Source organism: Octopus sinensis, linkage group LG4 (assembly GCF_006345805.1).
Source record: "Octopus sinensis linkage group LG4, ASM634580v1, whole genome shotgun sequence".
NCBI classification, from domain to species: domain Eukaryota; kingdom Metazoa; phylum Mollusca; class Cephalopoda; order Octopoda; family Octopodidae; genus Octopus; species Octopus sinensis.
In genome coordinates, this window is record NC_043000.1 from 87,988,881 (window position 1) to 88,013,285 (window position 24,405).

The 24,405-nt window shown below is 35.7% G+C and overlaps 1 protein-coding gene across 1 annotated transcript in view; it reads right to left on the reverse strand.

Annotated features, from left to right (window-relative positions):
- LOC115210881 (focadhesin) overlaps nt 1-24,405 on the reverse strand; it is a 321,641-nt gene that overhangs the window by 291,811 nt on the left and 5,425 nt on the right. The window contains exon 2 of the mRNA XM_029779651.2: nt 6,090-6,161. Coding sequence (XP_029635511.1) covers nt 6,090-6,161 — 72 coding nt within the window. The remainder of the gene's footprint in view (nt 1-6,089; nt 6,162-24,405) is intronic.

A 24,405-nucleotide genomic window follows, 5' to 3' on the forward strand; every position in this document is an offset into this window, starting at 1 on the left:
GCATGGATAGGATAGTTTGATAGCAACTGGCATGGCCAGGGTCCCCACCAGCTTCCAAAGTCTGTTTTGGTCTGGTTTCTACAGCTGGATGCCCTTCCTAACAACAACAACTTTACAGTGTCTACTGAGTGCTTTTATGTGGCACCTGCACCAGTGATTTTTGCGTAGCACCTTGGTTTTAGGATATCAATTCTGTTATGGCAGGCAGGTCTCCTTCTAAAATCAAAAAACAGTGCAGCACTCATAATCAGTGTTGGACAAACCACATTTCTCAAATTGTCAAAAAAGGTCAAAGGTTTCTAGACATCACTCAGTGAGACCTTTGTCAGCCACTCTCTGACTATCTATTTAAAGATATAGATAGCTACGCAATGATCTCACAGTTTGTATCTCCAATCTGAAAACATTCTCTTACTCAGAATACCAATCTACTGAAAGCTGTCAAGAGACATAAAACCAGACAAATACTTGCCATCGATCATCATATCTTAAATGTCTTGTTTCTCTGGACATCAATGGACATCACATACAAGTGCTTTTGATGTCTAGCAGCTGACTTCGTACAAGCCTATAAGAATATCCACCATCTTTTCAACAACTTTGACCAACTTTTTGAATTCAACATCTCTACCACCTGAGGACACTTATAAAATAAAAAAACACAACAGCACCCATGACTGTTGGAAACATGTTTTCATGCTCAGAATTGTTGAAGCATGGAATAAACTGTGTCAGTTGTTAACTGTCAGGACACTACACCTTTCAAAAATTTCACGTTTCCCAAAATTTGGCAACACTATTATGAGCCCTTTTCTCTTTAAGGCTTTTTTACTGCTTACTTTTCTGTGTACAATACATGTTTTTTAGCATTCTTTATTTGATGTCTTTGGCTGCTTTCTGAACCCTCTTTTATCTTTTTTCCACAAGTTGTAGTTCTCTGAGCACTGTACACAATAAGGTTGTTATCATTAAGGCAGTCAATTTGCAGAACCATTAATGCATCAGACAAAACATCGGACAATATTTCTTTTGGCTGTTTACATGTTGAGATCAAATACTGCTGAGATTCAACTTTGCCTTTCATCCTTTTGGGATTGATAAAATAAAATACTAGCCAGTTACTGGAGTCAATACAATCAACTTGCCCACTTCTCTCAGAATTGCTGGCCTTGTGCCAAAATTAGAAAGAATTATTTGTAAGATAGGTTCATTCGTTCTGGGTTGATCTGGGATCTAACAAAAATGATTTAATCTCCCTCCACATTTGAATTTCTTTAAAAAATCAAGGAAATCTGAGATATCTCAGAATTATAATTCAGACAAAATTAGATGACATTGAAAAAAGGTAAAATGGTGAAAAAACAAATTTAAAAAAAAAAAGACTAAAAAAACTTGAATATGACTAATTTTGAATATATTTTAATTAGAGGAATAACATATGAAAAGGAAGGTATAAATGCAAAATGATTAAATATTTTTAAGATAAACATATAAGAAAATTTGTCTACACATGTAAAGTAAGAAAACTGATATATGATATGCGAAAATTTATTTAACAAGTGATCTAACTACAAGAGAGAAAATTAAAATGTGTTGTCACATAATATGGTTGATGCTTAAATTTCAATAGAATACTTTTGACTGGATATATGAAGCTTCTGTCACAGGACTTAATTCAGATTTACACATAGAAATTATTTTAAGTTTAAGAAAAAGAAACAGTTTGAATTATTTATATTTGGTATCATGTTGAACATGGAAGCAAAGTTTATACTCTAGGACTTTAAGTTACCTAGTGAACAGCGAAAATAGAGTTTACATACACATATACACAAACATAGACAGGTTTTATATAAATTTGATTTATGGTACTACTGTCAAAATAAAAATATCTACCTATTCATATTCATTGACTGTGAGTAAGAACTGCAATTTATAAGTGTATATATTTCTAAAGATGTATATGTACTAGCAAAACACTTGGAGGAGAAACTTAATGTCCTTTGGACAGTCTCATAAAAGTTTGTCATTCACCATCAATTTGAAGACGAAAGATCTAGGACACCCACTCTCCATCTCTAACCATCTCTCACTTTCCCTATACCCTCTTGCAATGTTTACCCACCCTCACTACCTGTTCTCTTGTCTCCGCTCCATACCTTGAAATGCCAGCTATTGAAAACATGCTAAAGTGGACAATAGAGCACAATGCAGTCTTCAAACCTGTTGGATTCTGTCAATGAGCCCAACTCATACCAGTAAGAAAAATGGATGTTAAAAGATGCTAGGTAGGCTGATGACAAGAGTCTTGGAACCCAGTAAACAAATAATGCACACGAAAATTGCTATCAACAAAACTTGCATCCTTAATGCACCACTTCATTGCAGTGGAACCTGGAGCATCTATTCCAAAACAGTGCAATATTTCATTGCCTTCCACTAACACAACTTGAGATAGATTCTGGACATCATGCAGATTGACCAAATCAACAACAAGGTCTTGTGTTGCATGCAGATATCCAATCTCCTCATCCAAACTGCAACAATAATGCCTTTACTGGCTGAGTCATGTTTGTTACATTTCAGATGGGTGTTATCCCAAAAGACCTGTTGTATGGTGAACTGAGCTCTGATAAAAGAACTTATTTCATACATGTTTGCAAGAGAGATACAAAGTCACTTTACACAAATGCTTAAAAGTGGAAGGACATTGCTGATGAACACATTCTGTCCAGAGACTGGAACTAGACGGGGTTTAATACTTTAGCATTTAAACTGGCCATATCCAGTCCAAATATTTTATCTGCTTGATGTTCAAACTGACCAGATCCAACCTCACACTTCTACCTTACTATGTTATTCAAAAAATTAGAAATTACACCATCAAAGTCTTGATTCTATGAGATAATGCATGATTAATTCAAAATAGTGTGAATAAATGTGCTACATTTGACAGAATAAATTGAACACTAAAGACTGCTTGAGAACTAGTGTCGGTTGGTTTATATTCATGTAACTTAGCAGTTTCACAAAAGAGATTGACAGTAAAAGGTCAATTTGTTTAACCAAAACCATTCAAAGCAGTGCCCCAGCATGGTTGCAGTCCAAAAACAGAAACAAATAAGCAATTATATAAAAAAAAACATAATAATTTGCTAAATATAATTCCATAAAATGTATACCAAACTGAAATAAGTATGGAGTTGAAGTGATTAACAAAAACCTTAAAAAAAAATTGTGCCCCAGAATAATCACAGTCCAAATGTAGAAAACTGGTTAATAATGAATGAAAGGTATGGCTGTGTGGTAAGAAGCTTGCTTTCCAACCACATGGTTCCAGGTTCAGTCTTACTGCATGGTACCTTGGGTAAGTCTCTTTTACTATAGCCTCAATCCAACCAAAGCCTCTTGAGTGGATTTGGTAGAGGGAAACTGAAAAGAAGCCCATTGTATATATATGTATATATCTACGTGTGTGTGTTTGTCTCCCCTCATAACTGCTTGACAACCGGTGTTGGTGTGTTTATGTCCCTGTAACTAAGCGGTTCAGCAAGAGACCAATAGAATAAGTACAAGGCTTAGAAAATAAATCCTGGGTTGATTTCTTCAACTAAAACCCCCCAAGGCAATGCTCCAGCATGGCTGCAGTCAAATGACAGAAACAAGTAAAAGAATAACAATGAAACTGAGATTGAAAAAGGAATGCAATATTTATAGATTTTTCAGTGCTTGCAGACTGAAAACATTAATGACTGGGTATAGTTAACATAGTTTCTGCTCATTTAGAATTCTTTCTGAAGAGAAGAAATAGGAATTAAGAAATAAGGAAAAAATAAACAGAAAATTATTATTTATTTATTTTTTTTTTCGTTTTATGGATGATAAAAAGAACTCCACAGTTATGGAATATAACTGAAATGGGGTGGACTTTCCCTTCTTTCATTTTGATTACTAATTAACTGTGAGCAATTAGTAGAATTCTTTTGATAATTTAAAAGTAATTTCAGCATGTGTTACATGCAAGCATAGCTATAGGCACAAGTGTGGTAGAAACGTTAGCACGCCGGGCAAAATGCTGGTGGATTTTCATCTGCCATTACGTTCTGAGTTCAAATTCCGCCAAGGTCAACTTTGTCTTTCATCCTTTCGGGGTCAATAAATTAAGTACCAGTTACACACTGGGGTCGATGTAATCGACTTAATCCCTTTGTCTGTCCTTGTTTGTCCCCTCTGTGTTTAGCCCCTTGTGGCCAATAAAGAAACAAGTGTGGCTGTGTGACTGAGAAGCTTGCTTTTCAACCTCATCATTTTGGATTCAGTCTAACTGCATAGTATCTTGGCAGCTAGTCTTCAGGGTGGATTTGATAGACTGAGACTGAAAGAAACCTGTCATATGCACGTGCATGTCATCATCATCATCATCCAGTGTTTTAAATCCGGGTTTTGTCTCCACTAATGGGGATCGCTGGATCTACTTCAATGCCATAGCAACCAAGGTAGGCAGGTGCAGCCCACCCACCTTTGGGCTGGATGGTACCAATTCTCCTTTGCTATCATGAGGCTTTTTGGAGCTGAATTTTCTACAGGGAGCATTCCTTTGCTTAACCCCAACCTCAGTTTCTAGATATGCGACCAAGGCCTCTACCGTGATTTTTAAGAAATGTGGTGGAAAACTAGCTCAGGAAGGCAGGGACACTATTCCCTAAGACCCCTTTCAGAGCCCCCTACCCAGAGCCTCCAGAAACAGCTGTTGGATTTGTAATTCTTTTCCTCCACTCCTTAATTCCCTATATCATTTGTACTCTGTGTAAGTTGGACCTTTTTATATGTATACAGATTTACATTTTTTTGTATTTCATGTATTTAATATACTTAACAAATTGATCTGTCTAATTTGCTTATCCCTACATTTACACACACACATTTATATATATACAAAGTGGCACGTGAAAAAAAACATTTGAGCGAGGTCGTTGCCAGTGTCACTGGACTAGCTCCTGTGCAGGTGTCACATAAAAAGCACCATTTGAGCATGGCCATTGCCAGTACCGCCTGACTAGCCCTCATGCCGGTGGCACATAAAAGCACCCACTACACTCTCGGAGTGGTTGGCGTTAGGAAGGACATCCAGCTGTAGAAACTCTGCCAGATCAGATTGGAGTCTGGTGCAGCCATCTGGTTCGCCAGACCTCAGTCAAATCGTCCAACCCATGCTAGCATGGAAAGCGGACATTAAACGATGATGATGATGATAATGACAAACAGATAGTTACATAAAGATATATGGAGAAGTGTTAGTATCTCCTTGTTTTGACATTGTGTGACAGCTGTAAACAAGTGTTGCCATCATACAAGCAATGTCCTTCATTTTCAACAACATAATTATATCGAGACATATTACTTTAAACATTAAAAAAAAAATAAACAGTGAATTTTTGTAGTAAAATTTGTCAATTTGTAGCAGTACCCCAGCATGGCCAACACCCTCTGATTGGAACTAGTAACAAAAAGAAAAAAAAATGATATAAAAGAATAAATTTCTATATAATAATGGTTTCAAAAAGGCTATCTGTTTTCCATGCTGGCATGAGCTAGATGGTTTGGCTAGTACTGCTAAGTCAGAGAGCTGTACCAGGCTCCTGTCTGGATTGGCTTGGTTTCTACAGCTAGATGCCCTTCCTAATACCAGCCACTCCAGAGTGTAGTGAGTGCTTTTACACTTGCCACTGGACCGGGTACTTTTCATGTGTCACTGGTACCGGTGCATTATACAGGTTCATTTTACAATAGCAAAAAGTATACTTCCAAAGTTACCCTTTATATGATAAGTGACTTTCTAACACTTTAACCATTTAGCATTCAGATAACTTTGTCAAATGTAGTGCTTACTTATTCACACTGTTTCGTAATAATCGTATTATCTTGTAAGTTTGAGATTTCAATGATGTGACTGCTTACTTCTAGAATGACATTGTAGGGTAAGTATGAGAGATTGGATTCGGTTGGTTTGAGCACAAAATAGGTAGAACATTTGGATTAGATATAGCTTTTTTAAATGCTAAAGGGTTAATATCTTGCATGATACTTACTTCTGTTGAAGTAGAAGTCAGAGGTCCTGGATTCTTTTTCTTCAATATACTTGTTTTTAGTTTGAGGGCAGCCTGGCAGAAAAAACAAAGAAAAAGATTTTAAAAGGCAAGAAAAAAAATTAATGAGCTGTTTTGCTGACGTAAATGTTAAAATAGTATAGTCTGCTGCTTTAATGTAAGATTGAGTAATACTTCAGGAGCAGAATTTGGCAGATGGGAAAATTGTGCAGAGCACATCATGCATGCATGTAAGCTTGCATTAATGAATGTACATACGTATGCATGTGTGTGTATGAATATACATACATACACACACACACACACACATATATATATATATATTATATATATATATATATATATATATATATATACACATAGGTGCAGGTGTGGTAAAAAGCTTACTTTCCAACCACATTGTTCCAGGTTTAGTCCTACTGCATGAAACTTTGGCCAAGCCAAGTGTCTTCTACTATAGCCTCAGGCCAACCTAAGCCTTGTGAGTGGATTTAGTTGACAGAAATAGAAAGAAGCCTGTTGTGTGTATATATATATATCAGGTTATCCCATAAGTCTGTCTAATTTTACCTTTTTTAAAATTGAAAGAAATTTAATAGTATTTTAGAATGTCTAATGGAATTAAAAATTATTTTTTATACATTTGTGTACATTTAAACTAATTAAATATTATTTTACAGAATAACAGAATTAAAATTTCTTTGATTAAAATCCTTTCTAACATGGAAATATCCAAAGAGCATTTGAGGCACATAATGCTCTATGAGTACAAAAAAGGAAACTCTGCAGCTGAAGCAACTCGAAACATACACTCAGTTTATGGGAAAGAATGCTAGAATGAAAGAACTTGCAGAAGATGTTATGCAAAATTCAGAAGTGGAGATTTCAGCCTTGAAGATGAAGATCGAACAAGATGTCCAGTTGAGTTTGATAATAAGCTCCTTGAGGCATTACTTGAAGAAAATCCTGCATTATCAGTTGAAAAATTGGCAATAAACCTTAGTTCAAACCATACAACTGTTCATCGCCATCTTCAACAATTTGGAAAGGTTCCTAAACTTGGAAAATGGGTGCTTCATAAATTGTCCAAAAGCAACCGCAAATCTCGAGTTGACATCTGCTCTTCTCTCCATTCTCGTGAACTCATTTCACCCTTTTTGGATAGACTTGTGACTGGTGACAAAAAATGGATCTTCTGTAGAAATGTTAAATGTCGTGAACAGTGGCTTGGTAAAAGGGAAAAAACTCAACCACAAACGAGAAGAGAACTTCATGGAAAAAAAGCTCTGGTGGGATTGCAAAGGAGTAATTCACTTTAAATTGTTACAACCTAATGCAACAATCAATGCTCAAGTGTATTGTCAGCTATTAGAGTGTTTGAACCAAGCTTTGAAGAAAAAGAGACCCACTTTAGTGAATCAAAAAGGAGTGATGTTTCATCAGGACAGTGTGTGACTCTACACTGCAAAGATCACATCACAGAAGATTGAAGAGCTTGGTGGGGAAAAAATTCGTTATCCGCCTTATTCTCCTGACCTTGCTCCCTCAGACTACCATTTGTTTCCTAGTTTACAGAATCATTTGGGGGACATAACTTTCGCAAGCTTGGAGGAGGTTGAAACTGACATTTGAGAGTTCTTTGCTTTGAAACCAAAAGAGTTTTATATTGAAGCTTGTAAATAGATGGAAAGGAAGTCATAGATAATCAGGGAAAGTACATTGATGATAAAATTTCAATTAAATATAACATTTGATCACTTGCTTTCTTTATCCAAAATTTGGACAGAACTTATGGGATGACCTGATATATATATATATATATCCTAATATAGTAATGAGTGTAGTGTTTTTATATATTTGTCCAAAGCTATGCAGCCAGAGTAAATGGTGAAGGGAGAGGAAAGAAAATAGTAATTCAGTGAAGGAGAAGTACAGAGAGTAATAGCCATGACTGAGAGAGAGAGAGTGAGAGAAAGTAATAGCAATGAGAGAGAGGAGGTGGCAAAGAGAGTATCGTGTATCTTCTATTATAATCTAATATAATAAAACTCTTCTGTATTTCTCCAACACAGTATATGAATGAGAAAGGAAGGGGTGGTTGACCGATAGAAGTGGGATTGTGAAAAGTCAACAGTGAAACAAAAATCAAATAGTGCTTCAACTCTGAGTATATGCGTGTGCGTGTAAAAGGGAGGAATGTGAATGTTTGTGTGTCTGTGTGTATGTGTGTGTTTGTGTATGTTTATTTAGAAAGATACATAGAAAATAGAATTACAGACATGAGGTTTTATACACACACACACATATATACATATTTATATATAAACAGACACACTTAAAAAGGAAGGAAGCAGGCTGTGACAAAGTATAGAAAACCGCATTCGCTACAAACTGTGCTACTCATACATATAAATGTATACATATGCGCACCTGCGCACACACACAGATTTGAAGTACTGTTTGATTTTTTTTCCACCATTTTATACCCTTTGCCATCATTTTTAACGGCAAGGGGTCAGCTAGTATATATATATAATAAAAATGAATGTCTGTGTGGGAGTGTGCATGTGTGTGTCTGTCTGTCCATCTATAGCAAGAAAGACTACAACATCTATATAAAAACTAAAAGATAATAATTCTTGTGTAAAATTTTACGCCAGAGACAATGGAAGTGGTCCAGAGTCTCTAGCAGCCCTCCAGAGGTAGCTAATGGCCCTTTTCCAACATGTACACATTGCAGTCACAGCTCTCGCAGCATTATGACTGGGTGCTAAGGCAGCTACTCAACAATTCAAATGTTGAAGTGAAATATCTTGATTTACAAAAGCCTTTGACAAAGATGACCATAGTATAATTTGTCACAAGCTTCAAAATCTTGCCATATTTGGAAACTTGGAGAATGTCTACATGACTTTCTAGAAAGAAGTCAGGTAGTGCTTCCAAGAAAGCACAAATAATGAGTGGTGTTCCACAGGGTAATGTCCTGTGGCCATTGATATTCATTGCGGTCCTCATATTCAATACATTTTAAGTGAATAACTTTCAATATTCATAGTACAATTTTGCTAGTTTTTTTCAACCTAGTCAATGACAGGTGTTTAGGTGCAGGAGTGGTTGTGTGGTAAGTAGCATCGTTCCGGGTTCAGTCCCACTGTGTGGCACCTTGGGCAAGTGTCTTCTACTATAGCCTTGGGCTGACCAAAGCCTTGTGAGTGGATTTGGTAGAGAGAAACTGAAAGAAGCCCATTGTGTGTTTCTGTGTTTGTTCCCCCACCATTGCTTGACAACCGATGCTGGTGCATTTACAACCTTGTAACTTAGCGGTTTGGCAAAAGCGACTGATAGAATAAGTACTAGGTTTACAAAGAATAAGTCTTGGAGTCAAATTGTTCAACTGAAGGCGGTGCTCCAGCACAGCCGCAGTCAAATGACTGAAACAAATAAAAGAATATATACACATACATATATATGTGTGTGTGTGTCTTTGTGCTTGTATTTGTCTTCCCATCACTACTTGACAACTGGTGTTGATGTGTTTGGTAAAAGAGATCAATAGAATAAGTGCCAGGCTTCAAAAAAATAAGTACTGAAGTCCATTCAATTAAGAGAAATTCAAGGTCGTGCCCCAGCATAACTACAGTCTAATGACTGAAACAAATAAAGATAAGATATATATATATATATATATATATATATCTACACAAGCTGTGAACCCAGCATTTTTCGTGTTTTCCGTGTTGAAGTTAAGCTCACCTCTGACCTTCTATTGAAATCTTCTACGATCCTCATGCCAACTATTACCCATTAAGATGTTATATCTAGTTTGGCAGGGATGTTACCCAATTAATGCTTTTGACATACTTCTACATACTAGACCGCCTGAAATCACAGTCAAACTTTTGGGTGTATCTTGACCGTTGTTTAGTTCTCTCCCCTTAATGCTACCATACTGACATCAATTCACTCATCGATTTTCATCAAAATTGGACAAAAATAAAATGAAAAAGCTGCAGGAAAAATAACATCGTTATTGGAATTTCTATTCAAACGTCTGGCTGAGCTAACAAAAATCAATGCCAACTGATCATTATCGAGTTTTCGAAAAAACTCTGGCCTTACTTCAGGGCATGTGATCTACCTATGTGCCAAAAATCATTAAAATCTGTTGGATGGTGTGAGAGGAGTTAGTGTAACCCCAAACACACACAGACACCATTACACATTTATGTATATAGATATATATACTAGCAAATGCACCCATCCTTTAGACAGTTTAAGTTGCTTGGGTGGTATTATTTTCACCAAATAATTGAACTACCAAGAAGGTTTATGAGTAGCATGGCAATCTATGTTTCTGATTAACCTAGGAACGGAAAATCAAACTGGAGGCTGGTTATTGTGGAGGTTGTTGTGCTTTAATTATCACAGAACATATAATTTTGCAAGTGATGTAAAGTGTTTTGGGGGTAGATTATGGATAATGACTTGAAATATAGTTGTCTTACATGAAAATGAAATTTCTGTGATTGTTTAAAAAAGGCTAGAACAACAATGCTACAACATATTTGAAACAATGGACAACAGTCAAAATATCATATTGGATGTGTGAATAAGCATCCTTAAAGTGAAACAACACACAGGTAGGTAAACAAAGGTATCAACAAATAGAAGAGAGGGACGGGAACATCATCTTTCAAGTAACTCAGAATAGGTAAAAGTAAGCTTGCCAAAGTTTAATGCAGTTTAAATATGGAGATTAAGATTGTTTGGTATTGGATATTCATTGAGTACAGTGTTCCTAGTCGATTTAATCACTGTCGCAAGTGGACAGTCGAAATAAATAAACAGACAAAATCCTTTCACTTTTATAATATTCTCTAACCAAGACACTTCAAACACACTGATATACATATAAAATAAATTTAGAAAGTAATAATACACAATTACAACATACAAATAAATAATATATCAAAAACATATGAAAACCACTAAAAAATATTCTCTAATGCCAATATACGACCATAGATTAAAAAGTATGGAAGACCCTACATTCAAAAAAAAAACTATGGACATACATCGAATTAGAGAAAAACCTGTGTAAACCATCGTTTTTCCCGGTTTGTCCATTTATGCGGGAGTTCTGGGCAAAATGTTATAGTGCATGACCATTCTTGAAACATAAGTAATGTGTGTAAAGCTTGGTGAAAATCGGTTGAGAATTGTGGAAATGTATGCATTAGTCAATATACACACACATACTGTGATTTATATAAACCAGACCTTTATATATATATGTATGTATCTATATATATATATATATATATATATATATATATATATACATACATATGTGTGTATACAGGTTCACTTCCACTCTATAGCACTTTGGGCAAGTGTCATCTATTATAGTACCCGTCACAATTGATCATTATCTCCATTATCTCCACAATAGTTATTTCATATTTTATAAACAATCTCTCATGTTTTGTTTTATTTTCTATATTTTCTGTATCTGTTTGTGTATCTATTTATGTATTTATGAATGTATCTTTATTTCAATATATATATATATATATATATATATATATTGTTGCTATTATGCAAAGGTGTCGTAAATACAAAATGCTGTTTTTCAGAAAGCGAAAAAATAGTTTCATTAATGACCCTAACCCTAAACACTGAGTGTGAGTATTTTTTACTTTCACCCATAAATACATATGCATACATATAAATACATTTGTGTGTGTGTGCGTGTGAGATAGAGAGGGAGAGAAAGAGAGAGTGACAGTATTTTCTCATAAGATAAAGAGAAATGGTTGTCTTTTAATGCAATTTTTGTTTTATATGACTTACTTTAATACCATGTCTATGTGTACATTTTCATAAATGTTTGAGTAGAATTCTACGCATGCGTGAAATATCAAACAAGTGAAACACAAGCAAATCGAAATATTGTTGGAAAATAACCTCAAAATTGTGTGAGCCAACGTAGTTGCCGAGGCTATTTTAGTTGTGAGAAAGAGTTGTTGAGTGAAAAACAGTTTATTTGGTAGATAGATAATAAGCAGCAGCTGTTTTGTTGTATTTATTTACATTTGCTTTAAAGTGAAACATGTATGAACGGGTATATGAAATGCACATGTGTGAGAGTGAGAGACGGAGATAGAGAGAGAGTGAGTGCCACTTACACATGCATCAGAACACACGTTCATTTACTTACTCTCTCTCTCTCTCACACACACACAAGCCACACACATGAACATACAAAAAATGTATGCATATCTATTGATGTACGTACGTATACATAACAACACACTCCTTCAGTCACTCTCATTCTCCCATTGTCTCTCTTTCTCTTTCCCACACATATATGTACAATTCATATACATGTTCATACATCTTTCACTTTCTCCTCTCTTTTACATTGAAATATAAGTTAGTAAATAACAGATTTTTACAGAAATTAACTAATGCAGATGACAGTTCTCCAAGTCAAAACGAAAGATCACCTAAGCAACTTAATTATAATACAGATGTGACTAATTCAGAGAAACATTACTTTCATTATGCACACATCGTCAGTCTTGTAATCCAACACTTTGTAATTTTAGTTCAAATTCAAAGTGTGAAATTATTTCTACTATCTAATGAAACCCGGTTGTTGTAACTTTCAATATCAGCATGTTTCCCTGTTGGGTGAGTTGGTGGGGTAAGGGGTAAAACCACATACATATACTTAGGAAGATATAAACACACACAGAAATACATCAACACACACCTTAAGCCTATCTCTGTCCTTGTGTGTGTGTCTGTGTCTTTAGATGTGTGTGTATTAGTCATCACAAAAATGTATGTATACTGACTGACACAAACACGTCACACACATATATTTGTCAGTCATCAGCCTAAAGCATGTAATGAAGTAATGAACGTGCAAACACACTCATAAAGAAAATGTGACGTCATCGTCGTTATGGTAGTGGTGGTGGTAAAAGATGTCGTTTACGATAAGTGACTAAAAGTAAAATGATAATGTCAAATTTTTGTAATGTAAATATGTGAATGAAAATAAGTTTAGATGGTAGCCAAAAGCTTACTGAATCTTTTGATACCACATGCGTCAAAATCAGCAACTCAGTTTTGGAATGCATAAGGAACATACACGCATGCACACACATACATATAAACTCTTTTATATATATATATATATATATATATATATAATATATATATATATACTAGCAATGTATCTTGGCGTTGCCTGGGTGTTATGACCTAGAAGCATATTGTATTATTTGCTCCTTTCTTATGGGCAGAATTGGCACACCTGATATATAGTTAACGGAATAATAGAAGTTATTGTTTGTTTAATAGTGATGGGTGAGGGTACAATTTGCATGTGCTTGCATGAAAGTGCTTTCTGTTCTTAAGAAGGATCATAAACTATGTATTATTTCATCATGTAAAAGGGGGTTAATACGATTTTGTTCAGAAATCATGTTTGCAATATTTTAATTTTCCCCCTATACCCACCGCAATTTTTGTAACATTTTTTAATTTGTTTTTGTTTTTTTGTTATTTTTATCTATGTAGAAAAATAGAGATTATGAATCTGGGAAATATAATTTTTGTACTTTAATTTTTCTTAAAGAAACACTCAATGCCCCTTCCCCCACCTTGCATACGTATCACCTGCCAGTTTTTTGTTTGTAATTGGTTATCCTGTTGTCAGTTCAATGGTGAAATATTAAAATGATACCCATCTTGTCCATTCCACAGAATAAGAGTAAACTGGAGAACAACATAGAGGGATGAGTCTGTGAAACACGTTTGAGGTTGTTATCTCGAATATGAATAAGAAAATCATGATCACCAACCATAAGGATGGCTACTTCATTAGATGTAGGCTCATTAAAACAGAACAAAATGTTCTTTACTTTAGTTTACTATAGATGTAAGGAATGCAGAAACACACACATGGCTGTGTGGTTAAGGAGTTTGTTTCCCAACCATATTGTCTTAGGTTCAGTCCCACTGCATGGCATCTTGAGCAAGTGCCTTCTTCGATAGCCATTCACCTTATATATAAGCATGGAAAAATACACATTAATATGATGCTGCTGGTAGTGATGATAAAGATAGAAATGAACATATTTATTGCTTTCTGCATTAAATATTTTGACATGATCTCAACAGTTTGGTTTATCCAGGGGAATTAATTTTCCTTTTTATTCCCGTATTTCCACTATGTTTTGATTATCTTCTAGCTTACACTTTCTAAATATTTGCATATCCTTTAACAAAGTATGAACTCAAAATCTTTATATCTAAGGCAAGGTTTCAGTGGTCTTATTTCCTCTGTTACAGTCATGGAGAGTATCTGAAAACGACTGGAAAATATTATGATCAACAAATACCACAGATAGAAAAGCAACATAAGTTATTATAACTCATGCAATTGTGATTTTAATTGCAATATTCTAAAACTATTGATTAGCTGCCTAATTCGAAGCCAATATGGAATTCAACTTGTTTTCATAGTACAAAGTGTAATTGACAATGAATTGCTTGCCATCTATTTGTGAGAATGTTACGACAGCAAAACTTTCTTCCAAAACCAATATTCTCACTATAGATATTTTAATCAGATTAGTTTCCCCTTAGGAATTTTACATCACTTTAGGTGTGAACTCATCCTAATTCCATAAAATTTCAATTTTCAGACTAGAATACCATGTCAAAATCGATCTCACATTATACAAGCAAGCATATACTTAATGTTACCTTCCATCTCTCATTCTGTTACATAATTTAAAGGAATATTAAACCCAAAATTAATCAAATAATTAGCAAATAAAAATATAAGGACATCATAAGGTCATTATTTTCATGTATTTTGCACTATTAACTTTCGTAGCCACTTATATCTAAAAGAAATTATGTTGCTATGTAACCTTGAATATGAGTGCATTTTGGTTTTTAAGTAACACACACTTCCTTGGCAGACTCCCAAGTATCTTCCGAACGAAATTGAAAAATCAATTTCATATTTTGCTTGATAATTATCGTGGTGGGAAAGGAATTGGACTTTCTAGCTTCAGTAGTTTCTGAGAAACCAGAATATATACTTAAGCAATCAATCAATTAAGCAAACAAGCTGAACACAAACTGAGGCACCTTATATATTGGTGGTTGGATATATTGCATGGTGGTGGGCAGTGGATACAATGATAGCAGCGTATAATATTATTCATAGAGTGTTAAATAACAATGAACTTTACTGGAAAAGTTTCTTTGAGAGTGAATATTAATTTTCATCATTATCAACTGCTGCTGCTAGAACTATATCATCATCCACAACTACAAGCATCTCTGCTACTACCAGCACCACCACAATTGTTACCATTATTATCATATTTATTCATCACTCACAAATCTTCAACACTATTTGAATAATATATTCATTAAACTATTTCTCTCTCTCAGACAAATATACACACCAACGTAAATAAATATTTATTTTTACCCATTTCCCAAACAAGGTAATCATATCGAAGAAATTTAATCTTCCATTAATTCCATTTCTTCTACATCAAAAAGTGTCCAGATTTTAAGAGTCTTTGATCTTTTCAAAAATGTAAAACATTATAATGATGGTAAGTCTCTAAAAAGACTGGGTTATGGAGGCACTTATAAATACTCATCCAGGGTAGGCTGCTCTAGCTGTAGTCAATCCCTTACCTAGCTGAACTCAGTATTACAAATTAGTAAAACACAACTCAATTAAGCAACATGTCTTAATCATACATCATGCCTCAACTGTAGGTGCAGGCATGGTTGTGTGGATAAGAAGCCTGCTTCCCGGTTATGTTGTCTTGTGTTCAGTCCCACTGTGTGGTACCTTGGTTAAGTGTCTTCTACACTAGCCCAGGGAGTAGATTTGGGGTAGACAAAAACTGAAAGAAGCTTGTCACATATGTGTGTGTGTGATCATCATCATCATCATCATCATCATTCTTTAACATCCATTTTCCATGTTGGCATGGGTTGGATAGTTTGACTGGAGCTGGCAAACAGGAGAGCCGCATTAGGTTCCAGTTTGATTTGGTTTGGTTTCTATGGCTGGATGCCCTTCATAACACTAACAACTTCACAATGTGTGCTGGGTGCCTTGAATGTGACACTAACATAAGTACTTCTTACATGGCACCAGTGCAGAGCTCTTGCAGGCTAATCCTCTTCATCAGGAGGAGTGACATTAAAGCTTCTGGTGTGGAGGACAGGTCTTCCTGAATACAGTATGGCACCAGATATATGTGTGTGTGTGTATATATATAGGAGAGTTCACGAAAAAATCAAAAGACGAAGACAGGTGGTGTAGAATACAAACAGATGTATTAGTATAACGCCCAGGAATAGAAGGGACACAGAAAAAAAAACAAGGAGAGAAATATATATATATATATATATGTATGTATATGCATGTGCATGCATATATGTGTATATGAGTGTTCACCTTGTCTTGACATCATGTGATTGTTGTAAACAAGTATCACTACCACGCAAGCAATATTGTTCATTTCCAATTTTCTATTAAAGACATATCTGGCCATGGAAAATATCACCTTGATTGGAAACAGGTGAGGGTCAGTAACAAGATGAATGTAGATATAATGGAGATATTGTATGTAAATGGGTACATTCCAAAAAGGGGTTGCAATGGGAGCCAGCAACAGGGAAGTGAATTGTCAAAATATTGCAGAAGGCGAAGGGCTGATATTGGATTGCTGTAGAATAAGAAACATAAACTGAGCCTATGCAGTCACTAGAGAATATGTAGTAATGAATTACTTGAAAAAATAAGACATAATGGCATACTACATGGTTGGTGGAAATAATTGGAGAATATGCTTTGATACTGAAGTACATGCAATAAACTGCTTCGTCGGTGCAGTCTTCAGGTTTGTTGGTATTATGCCAAAATGGGATCTGTCTTCACCATTCAAAAAGAGCAGTGGATATTGGGGTGCATCATAGGACGTAGTAATCCCTACAAAACCTCTTGGTAAACAATATTCTATGTTTTTCCTTGTGGAACAAATGCAAATAGAATTTTTTAGCTTCCCACTTTAGAGTAGTCAACATTTAATTACTCATGTGAGAGGCATGACTCTTCCAAGTGAAGTTCTACCACAGACAGTGTTTGAGCCTGGGATTTATTGATAGACATTGCAAAGCTGATACACATAGGAAATTGCACTCTTCTGAATGAAAAAGGAATTTCTGCTCTCACTGGAATGAGAATAATTCTGGGTGTGAAAACATCTTCACCTTTTCCACATTCAGAGAGAATAGTGGTCTCAATAACATGTGGCATCATCTTCTTTACCACCAGATGTGTCCCATTGCAGAGTGTTAGTGGATCCAAATTCAAGCTGTAATTACTGTCAAAGGCAATCCTACCCCATATTAAAATAGATTTGCTTGAAATTTTAAGGTGTTTCCATTATTTTGTCCAACCCCTGTATTGCAGCAGCTGCTCATTAATTTTACTTACATTGCTATTTTTTGGAATCAGTATTGTTCTTTCACACAGCCACTGGGGATTGTGATAATGTTTTGACCAATGGATGTAAAGGAGACCAATCAATTTCTGAAAGCTACTTTGCAAAAAGTTACCTCCTTTCTTCATGTAACCAAGGAAAGGGTATTTTCTGCTCCCAGAGGGCTTGTTACTCATTATGTGAAAAATTTCAAGAGTCTAAAACCATCTCTGGAATATAAGTAATGTGTGTTCCCAGTTTGGAGAAAATCAGTTGTGAACTTTAGAAGTTATGCAGGTTTACACACACACAATCTCACTTTTATGTATATATAGATGATAGACTAAAATAACTAGAAAACTTTGTGATATGTGATTTTAATTATCAAATTACACCGATTTAATTGTATTTTGATAATTCAAATCAAGTCTGATGAAGTGGTTTGGTTATTTTACTATATTATGTAATCTATTAAAAAAATCTAAAAGGCTATTCTCATGGAAACATTATGGAATTGAAAAGTTGACTCCTTTTTGTTAATTTAATTATTATGCTAACTTAAAAGCTGCACTCTGTACAGACTTTTAAGCTAGCTCCTGCGAAGGGCTAAATGGGGTTGCAGCCCAAAACTAAAGAGAGAGAAAATAATAAACCATTTATTGGTACCCTACCAATATGGTATTACAATAAATTCAGTTTAAATGAAAAACTTTTAAGTCACAAATTTTGATACAAACACAACTCATTACCAGTTAGGGACTCAAAAACATGATCTTGCAATCATGAATACAACGTCCTGGTCGATAGATAAATAGATAGACAGAATGGTAAACAGTTAGATAGACTGACAGAGTGATAGATAGATTGATAGAGAGATAGGAAGACAGAGGTACATAGAGATGGATAGACAGAGACAGATAGACAGACAGTTAGATAGACAAAGAAGTATATAGAGACAGATAGATAGATAGATAGATAGATAGACAGACAAAGAGGTAGATAGATAGATAGACAGATAGATAGATAGAGAAAGAAGCACATAGAGATAGATAGAATATAAAGCAGGACAAAGAGGGCTGAGACTCAGTTGGAGGTAAACAAGTGGGATTAAGTAATTTGTCTACGAATAGATTTGCTTGCTCAAGGTTGATGTAGGATCCAAATAATGATAATATTTCCATAGTTTCTATGTTTCAGTCTTACAAAGACACCCCCCACTACCTTGTTCAGTTTGTTTCACTCATTGTTTGTTCACTCAGTTTGTTTCACTCATTCACACTACAGATGTATATTACACAAATAGAGGTTGGTCTTACATTGACTGATACTTTTGGTATAGATTTACATTACCTGTTTAATTTAAACAACATCTAAATCAATAAATAAAAGCAAATATCTCCTGCACCATGGCCAGTGTCATGTTCCAGGTTCATTAAGTGGCTGAGGGTCGGAAATAATGCTTTGCAGTATTTGTTTCAGCACTTTATGTTCTGAGCTCAAATTCCGCCTTGGTTAAATTTGCCTTTTCATTCATATGGAGATCAGCAAAATAAAGTGGTAGACTAGTACTGAGGTTGATGGAATATACTAAACACTCCCCTCAAAACTGCTGGTCATGTGCTTAAATCAGAAGCCATTATGATAATAAACTCCACTTCTGAATCATCGTCGTTTAGTGTCTGTTTTCCATGCTGGCATGGGTTCGACAGTTTAACTGAAACTGGTTAAGCCAGAGAGCTTCACCAGGCTCTAGTCTGTTCCAGCCTTGGTTTCTATGGCTGGATGCCCTTCCTAATGCCAAGCACTCTACAAGAGTGCCATTTGCATATAATCTGTGTAAGTAACTGTTATGTGTCACCAGAACAGGTGCCTTTAACGAGTCAACAGCAAGGGTAACTTTTATGTGTCACTGGCACTAACCACAACTACGATTTTACTTAGCTTAACATGTATTCTCAAGCACAGCAAATCGCCAAAAGTCTTGGTTACTAGTCATTGCCTCCATGAGACTCAATATCTGAAGATCATAAATCACCAACTCATCTGTTTTCCTGGGTCTACCTCTTCCACAGATTCCCTCCACAGTTAGAGACTGGCACTTGTTTATGTAGCTATCCTTGACCATACATATCACATGGCTATACCAGCGTAGTCTTTACTCTTGTACCCTATATCTGATGTCACTTATACCCAATTTTTCTCCTAAGACACTCTCTATTGTACATGTACACTGACATTTCACACCTAGTGGAGCTTACTAGCTTCATTTTTTTCAGACCTTCACATGTCCGCTGTGGTCACAGCCCATGCTTCACTGCCATGTAGCATAGCTGTATGTACACAGGGTCATCCCATAAATAATGTGGTTTTTTATACTTCTTTTATTTTTCAAAATTAAGATAAACAAAATTCTTTTTAAATCTAAAATAAATTCTCTTTCATTTTCTACAATGCTCTTCCATCTATCTGGTAGACTTGCAAGGTCTCTCTTCCAAAATTCACTTGTCCGTGATGAAAATTACTTCTCCAGTACTGTTCTGACCACGTCTACAGAATTCATATTTTTCCCGTCCAAATGATTTTGAAGACTGCAGAATAAATGATAATCAGATGGGACAATGTCTGAAAAATATGGTGGGTGGGGCAGTGTTTCCCATTCAAACTGCTCCAGCCTTTGGAATGTCATCCTTGCTGAATGTGGCCAAGCATTATCCTGATGGAAGAACATCTTTTGTCTTGAAACCAAAGATGGTTGCTTTTCTTCTATCGCTAACTCAAGCAGCTCAAGCTGCTAATGGTAAATCTCCTTTGTTATCGTTTGGTTTGGGTTTAAAAGTTCAAAGTGGATTAAACCTTTCATATCCCACCAAACAGATAACAATACCTTACGTGGGTGAAGACCTTCTTTAGCCTGCAGTGGCAGTGTTTCTCCTTTCCCTACCCACTGTCTTTGGCACTTGACACTTTTATAGAGAACCTATTTCTCATCACCAGTCACTATTCAGTCCAGAAAAGGTTCATTCATGAGACGTGACAGTAAAGAAGAGGGCACATTCACTCTCTGTGTGTGATTAGATTCGGCAAGTTTGTGCAGAACCCATTACGCGTAATTTGCTGACTTTTCCAATGGCACACATGTGTCAATGAATAGTTGAATGACCAAATCCAAGCTTCTCTGCTAGTTCTTCAACAGTTATGATGGAATTTTCTTCCACCAGGATTTGCAGAACATTCTCATTGAGCTCTATCGATCTTCTAGACGAGACTCATCTTCTAGGTTGTAGTTTCTGGCTTGGAATTTCTGGAGCCACAGTAGACACTGGCTTAGACTTATTGTTTGATCCCCATACACTGCATTAATATTCCTTGCACTTTCTGTTGCATTGTTGCCTTTATTGAACTCATAAAGCAAAATATGCCAAATGCTGCTTTGTCACTTCCATTATAGTTTTGAAAAAATGACTGTTAAAATTGAACTGCACTCTTCAAATCTTGCACTAAGTATATGGACAAGGTAAAATTACTACCTGCTTTTGTAGCAAGTTGTTGCAGGTAGTTTATCCCCCCCCCCCACTGACTTTTATGGGATGATCCAATATAATCTGCCTTTCACTCTGAGGAAGAGACCCTTTGCTACCAACAAAGGTAGCAGTTCTCTGAGCATTCTTGTCAACTGCTGACTTGGTCACCAAGGTAACAGAAATGCTAATCTGTTGTACATAATAATTTCAGAAGACATAGCTTATATTTCTGGATAATAAATAGATGGAGGTATGTAGAATTAGATGTCCAGCATATAAACAAAACAAAAAAAAAATGCATTCAGAAACTTGAACTCAAGATCAGTTAGAAGTTCACATCAGTCGTTTCATATTTATATTTTATATTGCATATCCAAGGTATCATATTTAATATCCTTTTACAATAGTTCAAACCCTGTATTTAATGTCAGACAACATCTCTTTCTCTCTCTCTCTCTCTCTCACACACATACTACTACTTTCAGCTCAAGGGTTATGGCCATGCTGGGGCACCGTCAACTGGTATTGCTACTCCTTCATTAATCCTCATTTGGCATTTAGTGAATGAGTAAGTTTGAAACTGTTGCCCTTATTCCTGCTTTCTCCCATGAAGTTGTCTCATCTGGGATTCAGTAGGAAATCCAGTTTAGATTCGAAGACATCGACATCCATATCATGTAGGTCTGACAGATCCTTTGGGAGGATATTCAAGGGTTGTGGGCCTTGGAATCCCAAGCCATTGTAGTAGCTGGTCCTATATTTTGATGGCAGAAGAGGGATTTTAGGTACCATGCAATGGTGCTCAGCTCTGGTGTTTGTATAACTTCCCACACCAAAGTTCGGGACAAGTCCTTCCAGGATCTTCCAGATGTATACTGGAACATATCTTTCCAGCCTTCATTCCAGGGAAATGAAGTTTTAACCTTTTGAGCCTTTCCCAGTGGCTAATTTGTTACATTAGGGCTATCTTTTTTGTATAGCTTTGCTGGACTGCTTCAAGTTCTGTTATTAATTTCACACTGTGTTGACCACAGTTAGGAGCAACAGTCAAGATGGCTTAGGACAAATGTCCTCCAGAGGACCATCATCATTTCCTGCTACCTTGTTCCAAAAGTTCTAAAAATCCATCCAGTCATCAACCTAAATTTCATTGCCAACTTAGTAATATGAACATAGGAGGATGCAGCACTACTCACATTAATGCCCAGGTCATGCACTGATTCTGGAAGCGTAATGCCTACAGGTCCAGAATATTTTGTCTGCATTGCATTTAATTTTGCCAGCATCTTATTGCTGTCAGCCCACTTATATATTGTGTCTAACACCTGTTTCAGGAGCATGGCATAGTCAGGGTTTTGTATTACCTGTGAGACTTTTTTGCCATCTGCATAGCTTGTGAGAATGGCTGTGTGTGGATAAGGGCATATCTACGAGGACCACTAGAAACAGTAGTGGCTCCAAGACAAATGTCCTATGGGACACACTCAATTTACATTTCCTTGGAGGTGCCCCAGCTGGCTATTAGTACCTGATCTTTATCTTTCAGAAAGTCATGTAACCACTCTCCTGTTACTAAGCTGTAACAATCCTCTAATATCTAGGAAGAGTATTGATATCAGTGCAGATACCAAATATATGTATATGCATATACATATTAATCACCACTTAATGTCCATGCTACATACTGGCACGGGTAAGATGGTTTGATAGGACCTAAAACTAGAAGACTGAACTGAACTCCAGTGTCAGCTTTGGCATGATTTTTTTATGGGTGGATACCCTTCCTAACACCAACTACTTTACGACATGTACTGGGGGCATTTTTCATGGCACTAGATCGATGGATGGATGGATAAGCAGTCAGGTGGGTTTTAGGCAGGCAGGCAGGCAGGCAGACAGACAGATAGATGTTTAAAGAAGGAAACTCATAAAACTCATAGGACTAGAAACAAATGTGTTGAAAATTTCTTGTAGTAAGTCTACAGTAACTATAAGATTATGGTACTTAACTATTGACTAAGGCTATAGGTTTAAATCTTATGGTAGTCGTCACATAAGGAAAGGAACATAAACAGCTAGATACAGTTTGTGTAATTAGCAAATTATTAAACAAAATATAGAAAAAAAAGTTTCTATTCATATTTTACAGCTGTGTAGACAATTGTAGAAAAGGAATCTTGCTGTAAGATGAACTGTTCTATGCTATATATATATAAATCCTTATGTGGAAAAAAATGTAGCTAAGAAAGTAGGAGGTTAGACATTTTTGGAAACCATATGTATGAGCGAAAACTTTGTTCTGGACAACTGTTTAGCTTAAAGGAATATTGTTATCTAACAAACATTATTTCAGTTTCCTGATTAAATTATTGTTCCATGTTTGGCACATGATAAGAGAAGAATCTGAACTGTCATTAATTTATTCCACTAAGTCAATCAACTGTGATAAAAGTTACAGGATTTGCACGATCCAGAACATTTTGGATTCTCAGTTCCAGAATACCAATTTCATGGCTGTGAGTTCAACACCTGTTACAGTTAAGAGTATAATTTATTTTTCTGCTTGTTTCCTCTTGTGAACTTGACTTAAAGACTCTCTGATAATAGCAAAGTAATTAGTAGCAATAAAAGTTTCTAGGTGCCAGGGGGGAAAATATGGCTCACAGAGTTCACACATTAGAATCCAATTTTGTACAAGCCTTCCATTGTGATTGTCAAGGATATAAATTTGAGAACAGACTGAAGAGAGAGGCATAAATTAAATATTCTCTACACATTGTAAGTTCAGAAACCAGTTCCATTCCAAAGAATCTATAAATAAGAATGGCTGAAGGTGCACAGAAACATAAAACTAATACAACTGTTGTTGCTATTCCTGAAATATACAAATCCAATGCAAGCTTTTAACTATTATTCCTTTTGATGCCAACCCTCTTGAGATTACTCTTTGTTCTACGATAGAAAGTTCGTGCCTTAACCCTGTTGACACCAACCTGTTGGAGACAGCTCTTGGTTCTATGATATGAAGTTCCAGTTTTAAAATGATCTAAATTAAACCCTTCCATCGAAATTCCATGTTAATTTATGTTCTTAAAGTTATTTTACTAAATACTTTATTACTTTCAAAATAAACTGAAACAAAGTTTGTATAGTTCAGCAGAAATATAGTAAGAAATGGGTCAAAGTGATCTAAATAAAAACTTCTCATCAAAATTTTACATTAATTTATGTTCT